Source organism: Nannobrachium achirus, assembly GCF_963921795.1.
Source record: "Nannobrachium achirus genome assembly, chromosome: 2".
Lineage (NCBI taxonomy): Eukaryota > Metazoa > Chordata > Actinopteri > Myctophiformes > Myctophidae > Nannobrachium > Nannobrachium achirus.
The window spans coordinates 25,050,220-25,075,219 of NC_137811.1; the positions used below are offsets into that span (position 1 = coordinate 25,050,220).

The 25,000-nt window shown below is 45.0% G+C and overlaps 1 protein-coding gene across 1 annotated transcript in view; it reads left to right on the forward strand.

Annotated features, from left to right (window-relative positions):
- The window catches only part of cdk14 (cyclin dependent kinase 14), a gene marked incomplete at its 3' end in the record, with an annotated part of 339,638 nt that extends 318,058 nt beyond the window's left edge, over positions 1 to 21,580 (forward strand). The window contains exons 12-14 of the mRNA XM_080748107.1: positions 108 to 156; positions 13,663 to 13,802; positions 21,465 to 21,580. Of these exons, the coding sequence (XP_080604233.1) occupies positions 108 to 156; positions 13,663 to 13,802; positions 21,465 to 21,580 (305 nt within the window). The remainder of the gene's footprint in view (positions 1 to 107; positions 157 to 13,662; positions 13,803 to 21,464) is intronic.
- Between the last annotated feature and the right edge of the window lie 3,420 nt (positions 21,581 to 25,000).

Sequence of the window (25,000 nt, forward strand, 5' to 3'; positions counted from 1 at the left end):
CACAAAAAAATGGAGGGGATTCACTCGCGACCAATACAAACCGGTCAGTGTGTTAGAGATTCATACAGTTTGACATGATGTTTTTGGTCTCTCTCTCTCCTTCACAGATCGTTTTACGGTGTACAGCGCCAAGAAGCTCAGACAAGCCTGGAATAAGTAAGTAATGATAATAACAATAAGTAAGCAATAATAATAATAATAATGAGTACACTTCTCCTGGCATCTTACAGGTCACTAGTAGTGAACTGGTTCTCAAAGTGGAGTCCGGTGGAGAATGGTTGAGAACCAGAGCGCTACTATAGCGCCGTGTGCATGTTGTTGATGTACCTGCAGGAATTCCACTACGCTGGCGTCTGTCTGTCTGTCTTTGTGCGTGCGTGCGTGCGTGCGTGCGTGCGTGCGTGCGTGCGTGCGTGTGCGTGCGTGCGTGTGTGAGAGAGAGAGAGAGGGAAAGTGAGTGAGTGTGTGTCACTGTCTGTGCATGTATGAGCCAATGTTGGGGTCAGAGGGCCTTTCTTTCTTTTCTTTTTGCTGACGCGAACGTTTTATGAACTTCCTGTCCTTGAAAGGAAGTTCTTATGGGAAAGCTGGTTCCTCCTCCCTCCCTCCCTCCCTCCCTCCCTCCGCTCTCTCAGAGGGGGAGGGGTCACCTCTGTAACCCCCCCTCGGGCGCTGACTGACTGTCTGTCTGTCTGTCTGTCTGTCTGTCTGTCTGTCTGCATACATACTGAACAATCACGTTAAAGTTCTCAGTGATGTCAGTTGTTGTTATGAGATGAACCCATTGACAGTAGGCCTGCTTTATCTATTGAAAAATAGCAGATATAGATCTGCTAGTTTTGAAAAATCGTGAGCATTTGTGCAAGACTATTTTTTTACCCGATCTTCTAAATGTCATCTAAATCCTTCTTCTGAATCAGTGGTTCTCAAACCTCTTCATGCGAAATGGAACCCCAAAATCACATGCATTTGGCCGCGGACCCCCATCTCAAAATATGTTGTTTCAGGGACCCCCCAGAAGCAAATATTTGAGTTACAAATGTTCGCTTTTAAAAAGATACAGTATATTCAAAGAAATCTTTTTTTTTTTTTTCAAAAATAGCACATCTACAAGCTCACAGCGCGGCACTCGGTGCCGCGCTGTGAGCTTGTATATCTGCTAATTTTCAATAGTTAAAGCATTACATAATTAAATGGGTTAAAGAGTTCAAGAGTCTTTCATAAAATACACTCTGATGGTCTTCACAGATATTTCATAAAAGCAAAGATTAAAGCCTCACGCTGCAATGTCTCAACTTGGTTGTGCTGTATGTATGAACAGCAGGAACATCATATAATTCAACATGTTGTGGGAATTGTTTAGGAGACACAGCGCTGGTTTGTGTGGGCTTTGCAATCAAATTCAGCAGATCCACAAGTTCGAAGCGCGTCGCGTTTGGAGCTTGCCGATCTGCTACTTGTGATGCTTTGGTGCGATGTTGTAGTACAGAAGACCAAAATGTCACTATGTGAAAGTGGTCCCATCCTCCTAACCATCAGGAGCTCTGTTAGTACAGCTCCCTTGGAGCAGTTGGCTCAGGGGCACTGCCAGTGGCGTCAGTTCAGCAAAAGCTAGGGTACGGCAAAGATGGGAGTCCTCATGGAAAAGAGGCATTACATTTTGGATAACACGGTTCTATTGTGAAAATAGCCGATCTACATGCTCACAACGCCTCGCGCTGCGAGGCGTTGTGAGCATGTAGATCGGCTATTTTCACAATGTCTGAAAAACAAAATATGTATAGTTTTTTTCAGTTTTTCCCCCAGGTTTCTACGGTGTCTTGGGCTGGATATGGCAGCCTGAAATGGTTGTTAGTAAGCGTGCCACAATTAACAATAATGCATTGCACCTGTGCAGCTGACCTGCGGAAGCTGGGAATATACCATTTTGTCAAGCTGGGGAGAATACAAGTGTGGAGAATATAATCATAATACCTTGTTAAAGTGACCATTTTGTTAAATTTAGCATTTCTAGTTATTTTACTGTAATTTAACAACATAATAGACAAAAAGACATTCATGGTTTTATATTTAAAAGTAACTTTTATTCTCCCCCCTGGACCCAGGGTATGGCAGCTGCTTACCGCTGCCATACCCAGTTGACGCCCCTGGGCACTGCTGATTTCCAGACGGCTCTCTCTAGCCTACCCTAGCTGTGCGCGCAAACGGTGCGTTATTATTATAAAAACGGGCAACAGCCTGCGGCATCACCCACATCTGGAGGGGCGGGCACTGTGGCAGGTGGACACACAAGTGGAACGAAGACCCTCACAGATGCCCTGTTCCCCATGAATGGCGAGCGCCGCGGGGTGAACATTAGTCACGGCGAGGGTCATCCCATGGCGTGGAAGCGACCCTGCACTCTTAACCCATTTAGGCCTGAACACAATATGACGCAATGTTTTATGCTTTAAATATTAAAAAATAGCAGATATACAAGCTCACAGCGCGGCACCGAGTGCCGCGCTGCGAGCTTGTAGATCTGCTATTTTTGAAAAATCGTGAAAATTTGAATTTTGACCCGATTCTATAAGTGTCTTTTGAATCCTTCTAAAGTTTTTTTGAAAAACCTATGTTTCTATGTCAGCAATCTGGCCAGCCATCGTCAAAGAAAAGGTCCTTTTCACTTAACTGGAGCTCAGTTAGTCTGTTCTTGAGACACTACTATGTCAGTGGTTCTCAAACCTTTTCATGTGAAGGACCCCAAAAATTATATGAATTTGGCCACGGACCCGTATCTCAAAATATTTAGTTCCAGGGACCACCCAGAAGCAAAATTTGAGTTACAAACGTTCGCTTTGAAAATACATTACATATATTCAAAGATTTGCACACATTTTCCCGACTTTTTCAAAAATAGCAGATCTACAAGCTCGCAGCGCGGCACTCGGTGCCGCGCTGTGAGCTTGTATATCTGCTATTTTTCAATAGTTAAAGCATAAAATATTGCGTCATAATGTGTTCAGGCCTAAATGGGTTAACCCATTTAGGTCTAGAATTATTGAATGCTTTAACTATTGAAAAATAGCAGATATGATTTATGCTTAGTTTGCATGCCACCGCCGCAGAGCATCTCCTATTATTGAAAAATCGTGAAAATGTGTGCACATTTTTCAATATGTATTTTTCAAAGCAAACTTTTGTAACTCAAATCTCTGGGGGGTCCCTGGAACAACATATTTTGAGATGGGGGGTCTGCGGCCAAATAAATGTAATTTTTGGGGTCCTTGACATGAAAACGTTTGAGAACCTCTGATTCAGAGGAAGGATTTAGAAGTCGGGTCTAAGTTCGGGGTCAAAGGTATTCAAAGGCTTGCGCACATTTTCACGATTTAAAAAAAATAGCAGGTCTACAAGCGCTGCGAGCTTGTATATCTGCTATTTTTCAATAGTTAAAGCATAAAATAGTGGTTAAAGTGGTTGAAATCTAACGCGACTCGGGGCGCGTTCCGGGGTCTTTGAGGGTTAAATATCGAGATAAGAGGTTTCTGTGTGTGTGTGTGTGTGTGTGTGTGTGTGTGTGTGTGTGTGTGTGTGTGTGTGTGTGTGTGTGTGTGTGTGTGTGTGTGTGTGTGTGTGCGTGTGTGTGTGCGTGAGCGTGCGCGTGCGCGTGCACGTGCGCATACAGTGTGCGGCGGACAGTGAGAGAGCCGGTCAGTCAGTCAGTGGTTCCTGTCGTACCAGACAGAGGCCCGCTTGACAGTGGAGACACAGCAGAGCCTCAGTAACAGGCTGACTGACAGACAGATGGACGGGCCGCTCCGGTGCGGGTCGCTCTCCCATGCCCTCCGTATCTGACCCCACCCCTGCCCTCCCCTGTCCCCTGTGCCCCGCGGGGCGGGGATGCCAACGGGCTGCCCCGTTCACACGACTCTCCCCCTGCCCGTCTGTCTGTCTGTCTGTCTGTCTGTCTGTCTGTCTGTCTGTCTGTCTGTCTCGGTTGGTGGAATTATTTTTTCTTAAGTAAAAGTAGCAATACAGACACAATGTTACAAGTTATGTATTCAAACTTGGAATTGAGTAAAAAGTGCAAAAGTGCTGGCATAAAAATAAACTTAAAGTACCAGAAGTAAAGATGCTCACTCTGTGAATAACCACGATTATTATATTTTTTTCTTTTCAAAGGTTTGCCAAATCTGTCATAAATGGTCTTTCGAAAAACAGCCATTGCAATGAGTTGCTGTAATAATCAAAATCTACAGAGTAACTTGAAACTACAGTTTCTTTTGCAATATTTGTCTCTTGAGTTGAACTATGAACTAAATGAAAATGTATGGACAAACTCAAGTGACGGGGGGGAAAAAAGTACCTCAAAAACTGTACTTGAGTATAAAACGTACTCAGTTACTTTCCACCACTGGCCTGTACGTGCGTGTGTGCGTGTGTGCGTGCGCGTGCGTGTCCTGGTCGGCGCTGTGTTCCCTGGCACAGCTCCAGTCCATGAGGAAATAAATATGTGAAGAAAGAGACGGAGCAGGAATGTTAACGACCGCCGCGTCTCCGCGGATCCTTTTATCGCGTGCCAGCCGGCGATGGGGCTGATATGGACACATACATACGCTCACTTTGTCCCCGCTTGCTTACAGAGCTGCCCTGCTCGGACCCGTTTCATCCAACTTCCGCTCTTTCCCCCCCACCTCCTCCTCCTCTCTCTCTCTCTCAGCGAGACCTTCTGTCATTCTTTGCCCCTGACATCTCGTCCCACTGTCAGGGATACTGATTTGTTGTAGTTGTGGGCAGGGGGGTCACAAAGGGGCAGGAAAGTGGGACTGAGTTACTACTAGGGCCCAAGGTGGTGGAGGGGCCTTAATTGTTTTATGCTTTAGCTATTGAAAAATAGCAGATATACAAGCTCACAGCGCGGCACCGAGTGCCGCGCTGCGAGCTTGTAGATCTGCTATTTTTGAAAAGTCGTGAAAATGTGTGCAAATCTTTGAATATATGTATTTTTTTTAAGCGAACATTTGTAACTCAAATTTTGCTTCTGGGGCGTCCCTGGAACTCAATATTTTGAGATAGGGTTCCGTGGCCAAATACATACCATTTTGGGGGTCCTTCACACGAAAAGGTTTGAGCTCCACTGACATAGAAAACATAGGTTTTTCAAAAAACCTCAGAAGGATTTGAAATATTCAAAGACTTTCATGATCTTTCAAAAATAGCAGATCTACAAGCTCGCAGCGCGGCACTCGGTGCCGCGCTGTGAGCTTGTATATCTGCTATTTTTCAATAGTTAAAGCACAAGGGCCCCGCAGTGAATCCTTGTACCCAGGGCCCAGAATTTGTGCCGCGCTGTGAGCTTGTATATCTCCTATTTTTCAATAGTTAAAGCACAAGGGCCCCGCATTGAATCCTTGCACCCAGGGCCCAGAATTTGGTGCGACGCCCCTGGTTGTGGGAGCACAGCTGTGGCTCAACAGGTGGAGCGGGCCGTTTTGGAGCCCGGAAGGTCCCCCCCCCGGGTTCGATTCCTGGCTACTCGCTGGCTTTGTGCCAAAGTGTCCTTGAGCAAGACACTTGAAGCCCCGACTGCTCCCGATGAGCAGGTCGGTGCCTTGCACGGTTTCCTCTGCCGTCGCTGTGTGTGAATGGGATGTTCATTGTAAAGCAGGGGTCTTCAACGTTTTCAGGCCAAGGACCCCTTAGTTGAGAGAGAGATGAAGCAGGGACCCCCACAACCATTTCATAGATTCCATAATGTTTCATCGTTTGACAGCACAATCATCAGTGTATTTTGGAGTCATGTGTGTGTTTTCAGATATTTAACCACTTGAATCGTCACTACTTAATAAAGCTTGACCTTTTACTCTGTACTTAGTCCGCTCTTTTTCCCCTCTACACCAAACCTCGTTGCCAAAAATAGCCGATCTACAAGCTCACAACGCCTCGCGCTGCGAGGCGTTGTTAGCTTGTAGATCGGCTATTTTTGGCTAAAGTTCTCAGAATAAGGACACTAGGGTTCAAGTGGTTATAAAAAAGGAGAAAAAGGTTTCTATCACACAAAGATTTGGAGGACCCCCTATAGTAACTCTGAGGACCCCCAGGGGTACCGGACCCCCTGTTGAATCCCCTTGTTGTAAAGCATTAAAATGCTGCACAGTCGAGCCGGCACTATACTGTACCAGTGGTTCTCAACCTTTTTAGGGCTTTTTTTAAAAGATAGTTTTGGGGATTTTTGGGCTTTATTTATAGTTGCACAGTAGGGACAGACAGGAAACAGGGAGAGAGAGATGGGGGGATACATGCAGCAAAGTTCGTCGGGAACGGGACTCGAACTGGCGAAACGCTGTCAGGCTATATTGTAGCCTAGCTGGGAGTTCTGACTGCTCCAGTCTGTACTGAATAACTGCTAACTCGCATAACGCCTTCAGACTGGGACGAACAGGTCAGTGTGTGTGAGATTCACCCCACGGTGAACTAGAACTACTCTCTGTCGAGGTGCCAACTTGCGCCATGTGCACAAGTTGCAGTACCAGCAGAGCGCGCCATGAGGTGCGCTCACCACTGGCATCACCACTGGTGATGCCAGTGACATCACCACTGGCATCACCAGGAATGCTGGTCCCACATTGGCTGTTATTGATGACATTACCAGAAATGCTGGTCCGTGATTGGGCTACAGGCTTGAACACACACAGCTACCTTCCATACCTACCTACCTAACATACGCAGTACTTGCACGCTCTGCTGGTGCAAGTAATGATAACGATCTCCCACCGTGCAACGGAATTGTGCTGCATATTGGACCCAGTCCCTTCCCCTTGGTCTGAAGTCTCTCAACCTTCTTCCAGAAGGTCTCTGGCTTGAATGTCCACAGATCATCAAAGCGCCTATGGTCCCAGTTGCCACCACTAAATATGTATAGTTCTTCTCCATTGTAGGCAAAGTCTGAATGATCCCAGCGTTCAGCAGTATCGACAATACTTTGTCAACACTAATAACTTTGTCAACACTAATAAGCCCAGATATATACAGTATAATGTATACGAAGATAAGAAGAGGAACTTGCTTTTGTCACAAAAACAAACTTACCCTAAACCGGTGCGTCTCAAATTGGGATCCAGGGTTCCAGGGGGTCCCCAGCGAAAGTAATCAATATGGTATCACAATCATTTAATCCATATATATCGTCACTGTCGGGTGAAAACCTTGTATGTCTAAAACCATTCGTTTTTTATATCATCTAAAAAAATGAACTAAACTAGTGAAAACAGCCGATCTACAAGCACAGTGCTTGTAGATCTGCTGTTTTCACTACTTTTTTGCAACGGCCTTGTCTGATGAAGCAGGGCTTTACCTTGCGAAAAAACATACAAATTTGAAACTTGGAGATACGAGGTTTCTGCCCGACAGTGACGATATATAGATTATATATATATTCACATGTTCTACTGAGAAATAGCCCAGGTTAATTTAAAAACACCCTGAAACTTAAATGTATGAATTTCACATGACTATATACTGACGGGCCATAAATAATACATTTTAGGAAGGAAGCTGTGGGCCATATAATATCTGCACTCATGCCACGATTGGCTCCTGGGCTGGACTTTTTGCATATGTCTGCTCTATGATATGCACATGGTCAGAATACAACACAACACATCATAAGGTAAAAGGTGAACAGTATAGCAATAATATAAGGTGTGATTCTACCATAATTCTTTCACAGCACTCAGGATTGTTTCAGTGATGTAATTAAGTACATTTACATTAGTACATTAAGTACTTACTGGGGTAATTCAAATTTTCAATGATTGTACTTCTACTCCTCTACATCGCAAAGGCAAATATTGCACTTTTTACTCTTTGCTATTTTAAAATTGAAGTTACTAATTTCTTAGATTTTGATTATCATTACAAAACTACTTCAGACCTACAGTATAGAGAGTATGCGTGTGACATCATCATCATACCCGGTTAGTTATGCGGGAATGCCTACTGAGTGGCAAAGAACGTCTTTTTCAGGCCTTGCCAGCCCATATACTCCAAACAGAATTGTCCTATCTGATTGCTATCTATGACTTTATGCATACCCTCTATATACTTTGGCAATTTGAAAAAGCATTTGAAAAGTTTATTTACTTTTTCTACTTTTACTCAAGTAAATTTTTAATACAGGACTCGTAGTCTGCTTGTAACAGACTATTTTTACAATAGGGCATTGATTTTGTTATTTAAGTAAACCATGTGAGTAATTCTTCCATCACTGGATGTGTGTTGTAACAGACAAAGTGTCTGCATGTCAAGCCTTGCCTGTCAATCAGTTAAGATCCACTTTCTTTTCATTCTTTCTTCGTCCACTCCATTCCGTCACTTTGTTTGGCGCCCTCATCATCAACATCGCCCAGTGACTCACACACGTCAGCGGCGGTAAAAGGACGTTCTCCTGCACCGCCGCCGTCGTTGGATCATGGCAACGACGATGTTGTGTTTTGACAGAACCAACAAAAGCCCTGTTTCCAGCTCGTTGCTATGGCCTCGTCGTTGCTATAGCTTGGCCATGTCCCGCACAGCTGAAAGAAAGAAATCTAGGGCGCGATCTCTTCCGCGCCGTCCGGGGCTGAAGCCAGTGGCGTCTGTTCGGCATAAAGCTAAGGTATGGCAACATGACTGGTGTCTTCGCACGCGTGCAAGACACCAGTCATGTTGCCATACCTCAGCAACAGGCGTGATGAATTTGTTTTAACACATCGGGTGCCGAGGTTTAATCAAGATTGAATAGGCAGTTGCCATGGAAACCCGCCATTTTACCTTTTTCTGCAGCTCCAAGGAAAAAGTAATCTGAGTAAATGTAATCTGAGTATGTCCGGAATTTTTTTTACGATAGTATTTTCTTTCACTCCGAACAGAAAAATAACAAGCAAGGGCATCAGTGCTTTTGTAACGGCCGGTAGAGAAGGCCGCGTTTTAAACATGAACGTGATTTAAAATTGTTAGATTAGGAGATAAATGCACTTTTGTGCAGCAGCATAAAGGGGATTCCAGACGGTACGCGGTCACCGCCTGCTAGTAATTCATTTTCAATGAGAGGCGGGCGGCTATTTCTTCCGCGCAGCGCAGTTTAGAGGCGGCGAGGCAAGCGGGCGCAGTCCCGTGAATATCCCCGCGAGCGTGCTCGTTTGTGCATGCGTACGCGGGCGGTGAGAGATGGATTGTGTTCATCTTTGTGAAATACCGCGCAGCGTTTACTCAAAGAGCGAGTGTGTTTGTGGATCACCGCGGCGCGGTCCTCGCAGATCCAAGCGGGAGCCCCGGCGGCAACCGCTGTCCGTCTGTAGAGCGCCTAACACTGCTCTCTACGAGGGAACAGGAATTCCCGGTCACGTGATACCCTGTTGCATTTCGGGAATTGGAGTGTTTCTCTTCACAGGCGGGTGCCTCATACAGTAAACTTCATCTTACTGTAGATTGCTGTACCACGCGTCGAGATATCAAAGAGTTTAACACGTTGGGTTAAGAAGTCCATATTATTATTTTTCCCCTGTAGCCAAGGTATGGCAGCTGCCATACCTTTGCCATACCCAATAGACGCCTCTGGCTGAAGCGGAACATGGGAGCCAGGTGTCTGGCCTTCCCTCGCTCCTCCATTCACTAATACTTTTGTTTGGTTTTCCGTGGGAGGAAGGACATTTTTGCATTCTTTTATTTTCTTGCGGAAGGTGGAACGCACGCACGCTCCAGTTCTCTTTCTTTTTGACCGTGAGTCACGGAGCCGGAGTGTAGTGTGGTGTTGTTTGGTATAATAGTCTGGGGGGAGAGATATCGATCGCAGATGTTTGCGTGCGTGCGTGTATGTGCGCAGATGTTACGTGCACTGCTCTGTTGTTTACCCTGCTGGCTGCTGACCGAGCAGAGCAGAGCGGAGCGGGGCTGAGCCTTGGCTGACAGCGCCTGGCGGAAAGGAATGCACACCTAGATCAACAGCTTTAGAAGAGCAGCGAGCAGCTCTCATGTTCCCATGTTCATGTGTCCAGGTGATGCCCCCAAGGGCGGCACAAGGGTGGGGGGGGGGGCGGGGGGGGGGGGCGGGGCGGTGGAGTGGGACTGAGTCACTAGGGCCAAAAGGTGGAGGGGCCTTAATTATTAGTTATATACTTTAGCTATTGAAAAATAGCAGATATACAAGCTCACAGCTTGTATAGCTGCGAGCTTGTAGATCTGCTATTTTTGAAGAAAAAAAAAGACGTGAAAATGTGTGCAAATCTTTGAATATATGTGTGTTTTAAGCGAACGTTTGTAACTCAAATTTTGCTTCTGGGGGGTCCCTGGAACTAAATATTTTGAGATGGGGGTCCGTGGCCAAATACATATCATTTTTGGGGGTCCTTCACATGAAAAGGTTTGAGAACCACTGACATAGAAACATAGGTTTTTCAAAAAACCTTCAAAGACTACAAGCTCGCAGCGCGGCACTCGGCAAGTAGTAACCGCTGCAGCCTGCGGGAAGTCTGCAGACGCGGGTTTACAGACCCGGGTCTGCAGACCCAGGTCAAACTCCCTATACTGCTCCAAGTGGCAGACTTCGGAACTGACGGTCAGTTGCAGTGCATAGGAAATTTTCATTGTGTAATATATTATAGGCTATATATTTATATATACTTACAGTAGCCTATATTAATATTGCTATATTTGTGCTATATTTAGATATTCTGGTTCCTATTTCATACAGTCCATCCATGTAGATCTAATTCCATCAGTAGTTTCACTGTTTTCCTGGGAAGGCTTTCCCGGAGACCGTGGGGGTCCGCGGGGGTCCGTGAACAGCGTGGCGGGGCCCCGGTGCTAGGTGGGCGGCCAGGGACCCCTGGGGTGGGGACCCATCCCGGGTCTGCAGACTCCTTCCCGCAGGCTGCAGCCGTTAGCTACTCGCACTCGGTGCATCACGCTCTGACATCAATGTGATGTCAGGGGAACCACTAACAGAATCCCTTTTATGCCCATATATGGAGTTCCCTGATGTCATCAATATTAAGCCCATATCTAACAGGACTTATGGGAATGCCCATATGTGGAGGCCACATTGGCCACAAACCACACTAACAGAATCCTACAAAAAAGTAAAGTACTACATACTGTAGTAGGTTCAGCTGTGTCCTGCAGCTGTATAGATTGTTCACACACTGACTTCATGTAATCCTCTCTCTCTCAACATCACGAGTTGTGTGCGTGCGTGAGGGATAGAGATAGAGACGGAGAGACAAGCAAGAGGCCCTGATGGACTTCATTAAATTCATCCCTGCCTCTGACTGATCTAAAAGCTCACATCACACGGCAGCACAACACACTGTGAGCTTGTAGATCAGATGTTTTGGGTGTGTGCCGCCACCATACAATGAAATATAAGGCAGGCTGATCTTCACCTCCGGCTCTGCTTGTGATTGTTAGTGGATTAGTTGCTCCCTCTGTCCTTCCCTTTCTCTGTCTCTCTGTCCCTTTCTCTCCATCTCTTTCTGTCCTTTCCTCTCTCTCGTCTCACCGTCTCTCTGCCTCAACATCTCTCTGTCCCTCTGCCCCTCTCTCTGTCTGTCCCGTTCTCTCTCTCTGTTTTTCTGTCTCTCTCTCCCTCTCGTCCTCCCCTCTCTCTCTCTCTCTCTCTCTCTCTCTCTCTCTCTCTCTCTCTCTCTCTCTCTCTCTCTCTCTCTCTCTCTCTGTCTCTCTAAGTGGAGCAGGGATCTCAGTGTGAGAGAGTCAGAGCGGTGTTGCAGTGCTTATGTTCTCAGAGTTGGGCTCTGAAGACGCCCGCGGAACACGAGGGGCTCCAACCAACCACAGAACAACATCATGGTTATTTAATGAGCCCTGCTGACTAATTAAAAGACTGACTTTTGATGCCGTTCGTACGTTTTCTCTCTTTTTTTGCTGTGCGCGGCGCCCTCGGCATCACCGCTAGGTGTAAGGGAGGGGTGGGGGGGCTGCATGGGTTCAGGAGTTCAGTGACTTCACTACACTTACTGTACATAGTATTGTGTTCTTATGGAGAGTCACACACACACACACACACAGACACACACGCATGCACGCACGTACGCACACGCACCCAGTCACACAAACGCACGCGCACATGCGCGCGCACACACACACACACACACTCACACTCACACACAACACACACATACAAACACACACACACACACACACACACACACACACACACACACACACACACACACACACACACACACACACACACACACACACACACACACACACACACACACACACACATACAAACACACACACACACAAACTCGTGCACATTAAGTTTGTATTATTATACTATCATATCATTGCTGTCGGGCAGAAACCTCTTGTCCCCGTATTTAAACTTTTTGTGTTCTTCCATAAATTAACGCCTTTTTCGACATATTAGTTTTTTTCAACCCACAGACGGTATTCTATTTCTCAAATTCTACTGTACTTGCTCTCACACGTATATAGCAACACACGCACACACGCACGCACGCGCGCACACACACACACACACACACACACACACACACACACACACACACACACACACACACACACACACACACACACACACACACACACACACACACACACACACACACACACACACACACACACACACACACACACACACACACACACACCGGCAGGGTGATGAAAGCCCACAGGGAGCTGAGAGGCTGGTAGGCAGTGTGTCTGTCTTCACTCCAAAACCCTTTCATTTCTGCCTGTGACCCGGTCACACTGTTATGGACATGCCCGGGAGATGTGTGTGTGCGTGCGTGCGTGCGTGCGTGCGTGCGTGCGCGTGCGTGCGTGCGTGCGTGCGTGCGTGCGTGCGTGCGTGCGTGCGTGCGTGCGTGCGTGCGTGCGTGCGTGCGTGCGTGCGTGTGTGTGTGTGCGTGCGCGCGTGTGTGTATGTATGTGTGTGTGCGTGTATGCTGAGTACCAGTGTTAACGCGTTACTGTAACACAACTACCTTTAACAGCCACATTACTCCTTACTTTGCCATTCTGAATCTTGAATTTGACTCTAAAGTGCATCACATTGGCTTGTATCTCTCGAGAGCACCAAGTGACATGCTATTGTATCATGAAGACATATGCCATGATGTTGTAAATGTAACTCTACTGCACCTATAATATGTGTGTCCTTGTAATGGATCTCCTTTGTGTGGACATAATTAGGGCTGTCACGATTATGACATTTTACATGACGATTAAGTGTCACTCAAATAATTGCAATTAACGATGTAATTGTGCTTTTGTCGTTGTCAATTACATTTCTGTTTGGCTTTTAGGCTTTTAAGTTGCACATGGTAGATATGACACATAACCTAAATATACAAAGAAATTACTGACATATTTGACAACTTTATAGTTAAAAAAAGAACATTGATAGTGGAAATAGCCGATCTACAAGCTCACAACGCGTCGCGATGCGACGCGTTGTGAGCTTGTAGATCTGCTATTTCCACATTCTTTTTTTTACCTTTGTTTATATGAAAATCTTTCAACATGGAAACGATTATGACGATCATGAAAAATAATCGTGATTATGTCAAATAATCGCGATTAGAGGATTATGTAATAATTGTGACGGCCCTAGACATAAATACATGGTTATAATGTGTGTTTGTGTGTCTCCAGGCTGGGCTACGTGGACCATGCAGAGGAGTTGGCCTCCAGGTTCCTCCAGTGCTTCCCAAAGAACCGTCTCTCCGCCCACAACGCCCTGAACCACGAGTACTTCAGCCACCTGCCTCCACGGCTCTGGGAGCTGCAGGACAGTACGTACTCGCACGCTCACGCATGCACACACACACTAGGGAGGGGACGATATGAAATCGCGATTTACGATATTATCGCGATGATCAAAATCCATTATCCTGGGGCGGAACATTTGCCAAAAACATTGCAGATCTACAAGCTCACAAGTAGATGAGCTAGTAAATCGGCAATTTTCTGGCAAAGACGTTAAAATTTTACGTCTAAACGACGATAAACGATAATATCGCTTATCGTCCCATCCCTAACACACACACACACACACACACACACACACACACACACACACACACACACACACAGAAACACACATTGTGTTTGTTCTATGACCATGCCAAACTTTATCTCCTCAATAGGCTTATGCATGACGTTGCTGTCGAGGCAGAAAGCTCTTATATTCGTATTCCACGTTAAATATTTACGTAAATCACCGTCCCGCTTGATCATACCAGGCTGTCACATAAAAGCGTCAAACTGAGAAGATCTGCTACTTTCGGCATTTTCGAAAAGTTGAATCCTGAAACGTAACGGTCCTGGACATGAGGTTTCCACCAGACAGAGACCGTTAGAACTTAGACGTAAGATGTGCGGTATCGTACTCCCTAATCCTCCCCAGTCTCCACTGTAGTCTCTCTGTCTCTCTCTGTCTCTCTCTCTCTCTCTGTGAATAACAGAAACAGAGGGCTGTCTTGGGGTTGTTTTGGTTCATGTGGGGGGAGAGAGAGAGAGAGAGATTATTATTATTATTAGGGTTCGGTCGTCCCGTCGGGACGAGCACCAGCCCAGCTGGACCTCTCTAGCTTGGACGCAGCCGCGAGATCCACCGCCGTTTGATTCTCTGGCTCCTCTTGACTTGTCTTCACCCCAAAGCTAAGACAGATGGGAGCGTTGCTCTTGTAATAATTTAGGTTGGAGAGGGGTCTCTCTCTCTCTCTCTCTCTCTCTCTCTCTCTCTCTCTCTCTCTCTCTCTCAGAAATAATGTGAAAAAGCATGTGATACGTTGTAAGTTTTCAACATGTTAACTTTAGTTATTATATGGATATTAATGCTGTTGACGCCCCGAGTGGGGCTGCCATGTGGGAGACTTAACCTGCATCTAACAGATAGAGAGAGAGAGGGGGGGGGGGGGGGCAGAGAGCCAGAGGCAGCACGGCAGTTACAGATACAGTCAAAGGTGCACTCTGAGGGAGTGGTGGAAAACGTACATTTCACATTTATTACATAAATAAAAGTATCAATACTGCAATAAAAATACTAGTTACAAGTAAAAGTCCGGAAATTCAAAATGTACTTGAGTAAAAGTATGAAAGTGTTGGCATCTAAATGTACTTAAAGTACAATGTACAAAATGTTTGAAAATAGCAGATCTCCAAGCTCACAACGAGTCACGATAAATATAGTGGAGTAAAAGTACAATATTTGGATCCGAGATGTAGTGGAGTAGAAGTAAAAGTAATGGAAATTGAAGTAAAGTACAAATACCTAAAAATTTTACTTAAGTAAATGTCACCATTTACACCATTGCTCTAAGGTAAAACAAGGCTAGCAACACCAAAACTTTAGGAGTCAAAAGATGAAGAAGAACGACCCAAAACACCATTGAAACTAGAAAAGGTGCTCCTGATCTGACAGGTCTTCACCAAGTCAGGTAGGTTATTGTGGGCCAGCAATGTTCAGAATTCGCCAATCAGGATGGAATATGACAAACCTAACAGATCCGTCTTGATCACATGACTATAGAGATCATGTGTACCGATTTGTATAAAAGTGTGAAATTAGGATAAAATCTGAATCTGGCGCTATCAAAGGCAAATGTGAAAAATACAGGTTTGATTGATTGAAGAATTTATTAGAAGTTTGCAATAGAAAAAAGTACAGTTTCATGACAGTACAAATCACTGGTACAAGGTCAACTAAAAGGAGATCCTAGAAAGCCGAGGCTTATTTCCACAGGAACCACACTTTAAGTATCTCATATAACATTGAAAGACAGACGGATAGAACATAGTACTTTATCTAGGATAATATCAGTTTCAAAAGCATAACATCAAATACAAAAGGCAGAATACAAAGAAGAAGGGGGGGGGGGAGCATGGGGGCTTAGTCTATTTACAAGTCACGGGTAGCTGCTGTCTGAAGGTGACTTTTCATACCAATTTTGAAGGAGGCTAGGGATTTGCTCTCCTTTAGGGCTTGTGGAAGGGCGTTCCACATGTTGATGGTTCCAGGTTTTTCCTTGGCCTCTGGGGAGTGTGCATACAACGTTTTACACAGATCTGATCTATATATACAATATTATACATACATATCGTCAGTGTCGGGCAGAAACCTTATATCTCCAAGTTTCAAGTTTGTACGTTTTTTCACCAAGTACAGCCCTGCTTCATCACACAAGAATGTCGCACAAAAGTAGTGAAAACAGCCGATCTACAAGCACACAACGCCTCGCCTCGCACCGCGAGGCGTTGTGTGCTTGTAGATCGGCTGTTTTCACTAGTTTAGTTTGTTTTTTTTAAATGATAAATACAAAACGAACGCTTTTGGACATAGACAGTTTCCACCCGACAACGACCATATACATATACATATACATATACATATACATATACATATACATATACATATACATAGAGAGAGAGAGGGAGAGATTCTCACAATGCTTCAGTCAACATATCAATTAAAGCTGCGGTGCTATCAGTGGAGCAGCATGAGCATGATGTCAGGAGGACATCCAGATTATGTGACAAGGCCTACGACATCTCCAATCCTGTTAGTGTGCTATTCATTAGCACTGTCTGTCTGTCTGCCAGGCCACAGAGAAGAGACAGCCCACAGGGTGGGCATTCTAATGTGAGAATCCCCCGCTTTTTTTTTATTCCCCCAGATTACGATTTTCTTGTTCTTTTTTGGCTGTATTAATCCTGTTATCAGCACCCAGCAGGTTGTTACACACACGCACGCACGCACGCGCGCACGCACGCACGCACGCACGCACGCACGCACGCACGCACGCACGCACGCACGCACACACGCACGCACACACGCACACACGCACACACACTCTGTTCACTCTATATGCTTTCTCCCTGTGTTTTAGCCTCTCTAAAATTGTCTGTGTTTGCACACACACACACACACACACACACACACACACACACACACACACACACACACACACACACGCACACGCACACAAAACAAAGCACGCGGAAACATTCTTGGCTTGTGACAAGGAAAAGAATCGTAGTGATTAAATAAAATAGGGGGAAAAAAGCTGCTTTTTTTCCCTCTTCTAAATGAGGACAGTATAGTGGATAAACAGCCTTCTAAATGGCACGGTATCCTCTGTGTGCACAAAGACAGAGAAAGCGGAAAAGAGACACAAACAGAGGGATGGAAAGAAAGATCGGGATGCTGGGGGGGAGGAGGATGGGGGGGGGGGAGCTGGAATTATGCAGAAGAGAAAAGAAAACGAGATAAAGAAATGGCTAATTAGTGCAGCCTTCAGCATTTGGCTACAAACCCAGCATGGTAATCATCTATCCTCCAGCAAAGTGTTGTCTGTGCCAGTGGGAATGCCCGGGTATGAGGAGGGGAGGGGGGAGAGGAGAGGGGAGGGCACGCGGGGGAATTCGGGCCCTGCCGTTAATAGTGAGCCTTGCTCTACATTCGGCATGCCTTACGGCAAAAAATAGCAGATCTACAAGCTCGCAGCGCGGCACTCGGTGCCACGCTGTGAGCTTGTATACCGGTATCTGTCTTGTATGTCTGTCCGTGTAGGCTTTTTTACGGTTTATGGGTTTGATGCATCATGCTCTGACATCACTGTGATGTCAGGGGAACCACACTAACAGAATCCCTTTTATGCCCTTATATGGAGATCCCTGATGTCATCAATATTAAGCCCATATCTAACAGGACCTCATATGGGAATGCCCATATATGGAGGAAGACAGCACATATCTGCGTGGCTGGTTCTACAGCAGGGATCTCCATATATGGGTGATGTCATAGATGTCATAGGACTTTCACATAACGAATAACTGAGTAAGCATGTTTGGGCTCTCACAGCATATCTCCATATACAGTACATGGATCTCCATATGAGTACATGGGGTCTCCATATTATGGAGTCACGGTTGCACAGATAATCTGTAGTATCACAGGATTAGAGTCACACCGACACCGCCAAACAACTGAATGCGATATCTTGTCCCTGGCTACACCAAGGATATGTGCGGAAGACCAGAGAGTCTGTGTACAAAATGCATACGCGTGCGTAAAAAATAGAACCAATCCTATTTTTAGGAATGCGTATCCGTGGTTCGCGCTATCCGTGTGCCGATATCATTGATATATATTGGATCTTACCAAAACGTGCATACGCACGCACGTCCCACGCACACACTGACGCGCGTAAAAAGGCTCTGTTTAGTCCGGCCGTAATGCTGAGGAAAGTGTCAGAAATGATGTCATGGTATGCATGTTTCTGACCTCTCCACGACCCTGCACCTCTGAGACACAGAGAAATGAGTGCCGTCTTATAATGAGAATTAGTCCGGAGCAATTATACAGTATATAGAGATAAGGTTGGAAATGGGTCAGTTGTTCCTTTAAGTACTGTAGATAAATGGCAGCCAGTGGGTGTGGTTGTACATCCGTTTGCTCTCGTAGGTTGGTGTAAAGTAACTAAGTACATTTACGCAAGTACTGTACTTACAGTGCAGTTTTTAGGTACTTTTACTTTACTGCAGCAGGGCCCATTCAATACTTCATACTTCTACTCCACCAAAGCTCAGAGAGAATAGTACTTCTTGCTCCATTACAATTATTTGAAAGTTGTAGTTACTAGACTAATTACTTAGTCATACAGATATAGCTAATTAATGCGAAACGTTAACCGCTTATGACCTATTGTATACTACTATTTGAAAATAGACAATCTACAAAAAAAGTAGCAAATCGACAAGCTCAAAACGTATTGCTTCACACTGCGCATTTCTAGCTTGTAGATCTGCTACTTTTGATGCTTTTGCCATGTTTTTATTCTCTAGCTAGTCGGTGTGCCATGCCAACATACATTTTAATGACACCCTCCCTAGTCAAAGTTCAGAATTTTACTGAATGTAGAATTATGTGCTGGATGTAAGTTGCTGCAAATTAGGTGACTTATTGTAATTGACCACGGTTAAAACAATATTTGATTTTAAAATACAAATCCTCTCTCTCTCTCTCTCACACTTCTGCCAGTGTGCCAGTGAGCACCCTCCCCCGTGCAAATGTTGGCACCCGTGCCTAAGGTTGCTCTACCCCTGGAGTAGGGCATTTACTTATTTTTTTACATTTTACATTTATTTAACGAAAAAAAAAAAAAAAAAACACAAAAAAACACAAAAAGTTAAAATATGGATATCCCTGACAACAACAATGATATGTAGAAAGGTTACTAAATGCAGTCAACCATTGACAATGAGTTCTTGATCAGAGAGCATATTATTTACACTGTGGAACTCCTGAGTACTTCTTGCATCACTGCCAAAGCCAGCGGTGTCATTGTGTGACGTGTTATGGATTTATGAGCAACAATACCCAGACAGATTAGCAGCAACAATGGCAGCATTACTGAGACAATGGCCGCTCCCACAGGGAGTGTCGGTGTGCCAATTGAATTGTGACATTTTCATCTGAGAGTGAGTGGGGTGGGGGGGGGGGGGGGGGGGGGGACGCAGCGACCTTGAGCGTTATTGAGAGTTATTGGAAATCGGGCCGCACTGCCATAGGAAAAGATTTGTGAAGAGTTTTGCAAGATTTTCAAATGTTTTCCTTAAAAAACTAATCACGAACTCACGTACGATGCGTCTCATCACGGCACGTTGTGATCTCGTAGATCGGCTTTTTTTTTTTAGTTGACAAAACATTGGCGTTGTTGTGCGGAAACCTTGTATCTCCAAGTTTCAGATTTGTATGTTTTTTGGCAAAATAAAGCCCCACTTCATCATCATACAAACGAGTCGCACAAACGTAGTGAAAATAGCAGATCTACAAGCTTGTAGATCGGCTATTTTCACTGTTTTAAATCGTTTTTAAAATAATAACATACAAGGTTTCCACAAGACAACGACGGTATTCAATATAGAATCATCCACTTGAACCCTAGCATCCATATTATTCTGGGGGGGAACAAGGCTAAAAACCTTGCTTTTTCTATTTAGATTTTGTGTAAACCCACTTTGAGAAGCACAGTGACCTTGAGAAGGGCCTGGCCGGTTTCCTGTGGACCCTGGCATGTTTCTCTCTCTCTCTCTCTGTGTGTGTGTGCTATCTATCGATGCGTACGGAAAAGTAAGCCAGCCAGGAGAGCAGAGCGCGGAGAGCAGTAGCGTCAGTTCAGCAAAAGCTAGGGTATGGCAAAGATGGGAGTCCTCATGGAAAAGAGGCATTACATTTTGTATAACACGGTTCTATTGTGAAAATAGCAGATCTACATGCTCACAACGCCTCGCGCTGCGAGGCGTTGTGAGCATGTAGATCAGCTATTTTCACAATGTCTGAAAAAAAAACTAGTTTTGACAGTTTTTAACCCACGTTTCTACGGTTTCTTGGGCTGCATATGGCAGCCTGGAACGGTTGTTCAAGTGCAGCTAAACTTGGCATGTTAGTAAACGTGCCACAATTAACAATAACGCATTGCACCTGTGCAGCTGACCTGCGGAACCTGGGAATATACCATCTTGTCAAGCTGGGAAGAATACAAGTCTGGAGAATATAATTATAATACCTTGTTAAAGTGACCATGTTGTTAAATTTAGCATTTGTGGTTATTTTACTGTAATCTAACAACATAATAACCAGCACAGATAGACAAAAAGACATTCATGGATTTATATTTAAAAGTAACTTTTATTTACCCCCCCTGGACCCAGGGGGGTGCATACCCCTGCCATACCCAATTGACGCCCCTGTCGGAGAGCAGAGAGCGGAGTGTGTTTGGACAGCGCCGCTCATCTGCGCTGCGTTCCTGCACTCTGACTGCATGCAGGCCCTCTTCCTGCAGCCGTGTTTCCATCTCAGATAAGAGAGAGAGGATGAGAAACCTTCCTGTGTGAAAAAGAGTAGATCTGCTGCTCTGTTCCGTTGTTTTTTTTTTTTTACTTATAAGCAGTGGTGGGAAAAGTACACAATTTCTTTACTTACAGTAAGTAAAAGTAAGTCCAGAATTCTTCTTGATTAAAAGTACAAAAGTATTGGTTTCAAAATGTACTTTAAAGTAGCAAAAGTAGCAAAACAGCAAGCAAGAAAACGAGGGTGCTCTATTATGAAGTGAGTATGTGATTCATTGAGAATAGAGGCATGGAGCTGAGACCGACCAATGGTCGGCCGAACTAGGGGTACTTGAATAAAAAAAAAAAAGGGGGATATTTACTCTCAACCCATTAACTCGTCCACTACCAGGGAAATTACATTTTCCGTTTTTCTATAAAATAAAAACCAGTCATGTCGACCACCGGTTTTCTAATGATGAGCCGTTGAATGCAGCGTGTCTCGCCGAAAAATGCAGCGGGGTTCATTTGGTTCCATTTGTACACTGTCAGGGGAGACCTTGAAATGTGAAAGTTTGAGAAACAGTCTTCTAAGCTATACAAACTGTCCTGTTGTCCTGCAGTGTCTTCTATCTTCGCCGTACCAAGCGTCAAGCTGCAGACGGAGTCCGGGGACAGCATACAGGTGTGCGGCAGGAGGAACAGCCACGGGAAGGCCTCCTCTGGAGGCAAGCACTGACCTGAGAGCAGCCAGGACCACGTTCCCCTGAGCCAGCCAGGTGGGTGCTCACACACACATGTCCTTATGATACAACATGTCACTCAGCACAAGTAGCAGCGGCCTCGCCATATATGGGAGTATAGCACAATACTTTGCCAGCCTTTTTCATCATCATCATCATCATTTATTTAGCTCACGACCACGATCACATGGTATGGAGCACAGCACATATTATATACATAAATAGTATACAAAACATAACAAACATTACAATAATATTCAAACAGACGTAGCAGAAAAGCGGGCATGACACATTATTTGAACAAGGGCTAGGTGTTCTTTAGGAAAGCTCCCAATTTACATATAACTTTTGCCTTGTCGGCTTGTAGTAATAAAAACAGTTTCCACATACAGTAGATGGATGGGTTGTATAGTACTTTGGCAAGTATTTTTGCCTGAAATTCACAATAGTAAGGTTCTTACACTCAAACAGTACATGGTACTCATCATCATACAAAATCTCTGGCTTCTTTCCAACCCTTTATATCTGCCAGTAACCTTTTCACACACACACTCACTCAAACATGCACGCACGAACACATGCACATCACATTGTTGTGACATCACATTCCGTCCTTGTCCCTTGTATGACATAAACACTCATAGATAAAACACAGGCGCGAACACAAAGGGCCATGCACACACACTGTGGGGGGCACTGTGTTCAAACACAGTGTTTCTTTTTTTTTTTGCAGCGAAACATCTCCATTATTTCACATCGTCCAATCACTTGCATCTCCTCTTTTGCCGTGTGAGGCACCATGCACCCACCCAAAGTGGGTGTCTGTCTATCTGTCTGTCTGTCTGTCTGTCTGTCTGTCTGTCTGTCTGTCTGCGTTGGAGACACGGCATCGCCGTAATGGCCTGGCTGGCTGGCTGGCTGGTGGGGCGGCTCTTGAGTGGGCCTGGGAGGGTGTCCTATTCTTCAGGAGATGATGGGCTTGGGGTGGGGGGTCCCATTCAGCCATCAGATAAAGCGTCTGTATTTGCATGTAATGAGAGGGGCAAAGGGGCCACGGTAGCCATGCAGGAGGAGAATGGCTGGATGCAATGCTGCTCGCCTCATCCTCCTCCTCCCCTGGAACAGATTCTCCTCGTATCTAACGGTTGGAAACCTTGTATGTCCAAAATGGTTTTGATTGATTGATTGAAGTATTTATTAGTAGTTTGCATAAGGACAGTTCTCAAAGTGGATTCCAGGGACTCTTTGGGTTCCTTTAGGGGGGTCTAAATTGACCCATACAAGTCTGTAACTATGGCAGTGTACAAATGGAACCAAATGGACCCTGACGGGTCCATTTGGTTCCATTTGTACCCTGCCAGAGTTAATGGGGAGACCTTGAAATGTGAAAGTTTGAGAAACACTGGCATAGGAAGAAGGAAAGCCGCGGCTTATTTACATTGATATGATATATATAACATTGAATGACAGACAGATAGAACACAGTACTATGCAGAAGATACCATCAGAAAAACTGCCGTGAAAATGCAATGCAAAATAAATGGTATTTACAATAGAAGCGTCAGGGGGAGGTAAGGTTAGGTTGATCTGATGATGGATCCAGTGTAGTTGTTTAGTCACCACAAGCGCTTGTTAATGCTTTTCATTGGTTCGATATTTTGTCTCTGTCGAGTGGAAACTTTATATGTCCAACACGCTGGATTAAAATAAAATAAAAAACAAGCAAAGGCTGCAGATCTACAAACTGGAACAGATCATCTGCTGCTTTTGATGCTTTTGTGTGATGCTGTAGTGTGATCAAGTAGGGGCCTTAATTTACACGCATAAAATAAAAACACAAAAAGTTTAAATATGGAGATGATTTTCGCCCGAAAGCAACAATTTCTAAAACTCACAGATTAACCACTTTCGCTGTATAAATGTTGATTTCTTTTGGTGCAAAACTAGGCGATCTACAAGCTCACCACGTGTCGAATTGTGAGCCAGTACATCACCTTTTTTACGCTACTTTTCCGTGACACCCTTGTACGACGAAACAGCAATGGTGTCAAATTCACGGGGACAAAGAGAATCCCGCAAAAAAACACGAAATGTTTAAATACGGAGATAAAAGCTTTCTGCCCGGCAACAACGATTTCTGCAATTACTGACAGGTGCAGGGCATGCTGGGACATGCTCATCCTGGAGGTCAAGGTGAACCCATAAGCTCATCTTCACACACACACACACACACACACACACACACACACACACACACACACACACACACACACACACACACACACACACACACACACACACATGTTCTGTGACGCACGCGCACAATTCATACACAAGGCGAGATCTTAAGCCAAATTGATGTCGGCCAAAGGGATTGCGCTGCGACTTGCTCTTTCCAATGGGATCTTTTTCTTCTTCTATTCCCTTCCCCCCCTCCTCCCCTCTCTTCTCCCCCCTTTCTCTTCTTCTTCTCCTCGCATCTTTATCCCCCCCCCCCCCCTCTCTCTCTCTCTCTCTCTCTCGAAAATCTCTCCATTCTTCTGGGACACGAAGTTGATGGAGTCTGAGTGGCCCTTCATTTGGCCGTCCCATAGTCCATGTGACGCGGAGGCTGATCCTGTGTGTGTGTGTGTGTGTGTGTGTGTGTGTGTGTGTGTGTGTGTGTGTGTGTGTGTGTGTGTGTGTGTGTGTGTGTGTGTGTGTGTGTGTGTGTGTGTGTGTGTGTGTGTGTGTGTGTGTGTGTGTGTGATTTGTATTACTACACTTGTGAGGGCCAAGAGAGAAATAGACTTTGTCACCCAAAAAATTATAATCACCTCAACAGATAAACGGTTGTTTTATAGTTTTGCTTAGAATTTGGCAAAAGAATCCGGTTGGGGGTTAGGATTACGATTAGGCATAATAGTCGATCTACAGTACAAGCTCATGACGCCGCTGTGGAGAGCTTGCATATCGGATATGCTCGGCTTTGGGGGTAATGTTAAAGGTGGTACAAAACTGGTATAAACGTACAGAGTTGTGGCGTCAAAAATAATCGATTCAGCAATCTATCGCGGTACATCGACGCAGCAACGTGACCGATTATGACCTGTGCCATTTATATATTTTAATGTATTTAATGTTAAGGCATTTACGTCAAGGAGACGGGAGCCTGATTGATCACAATATGTCGTTCAGTATATCTGACTGTATCGACTGATGATGAAAAACATGCCATGTTGTGCAGTAATGTAGAAAAGTGCGGTGCATAGCGATGCGCCGTAGAATCGAATTGTTACCTGGTGAATCGCAATCGAACTGAATCGCGAGGGCAGTGCCAATGCATCTCCTCTATGTCAGTGTTTCTCAAAGTGGATTCCAGGGACTCTGTGGGTTCCTTTAGGGGGGGGGGGGTCTAAAAGGAACAGTGCAAGTCA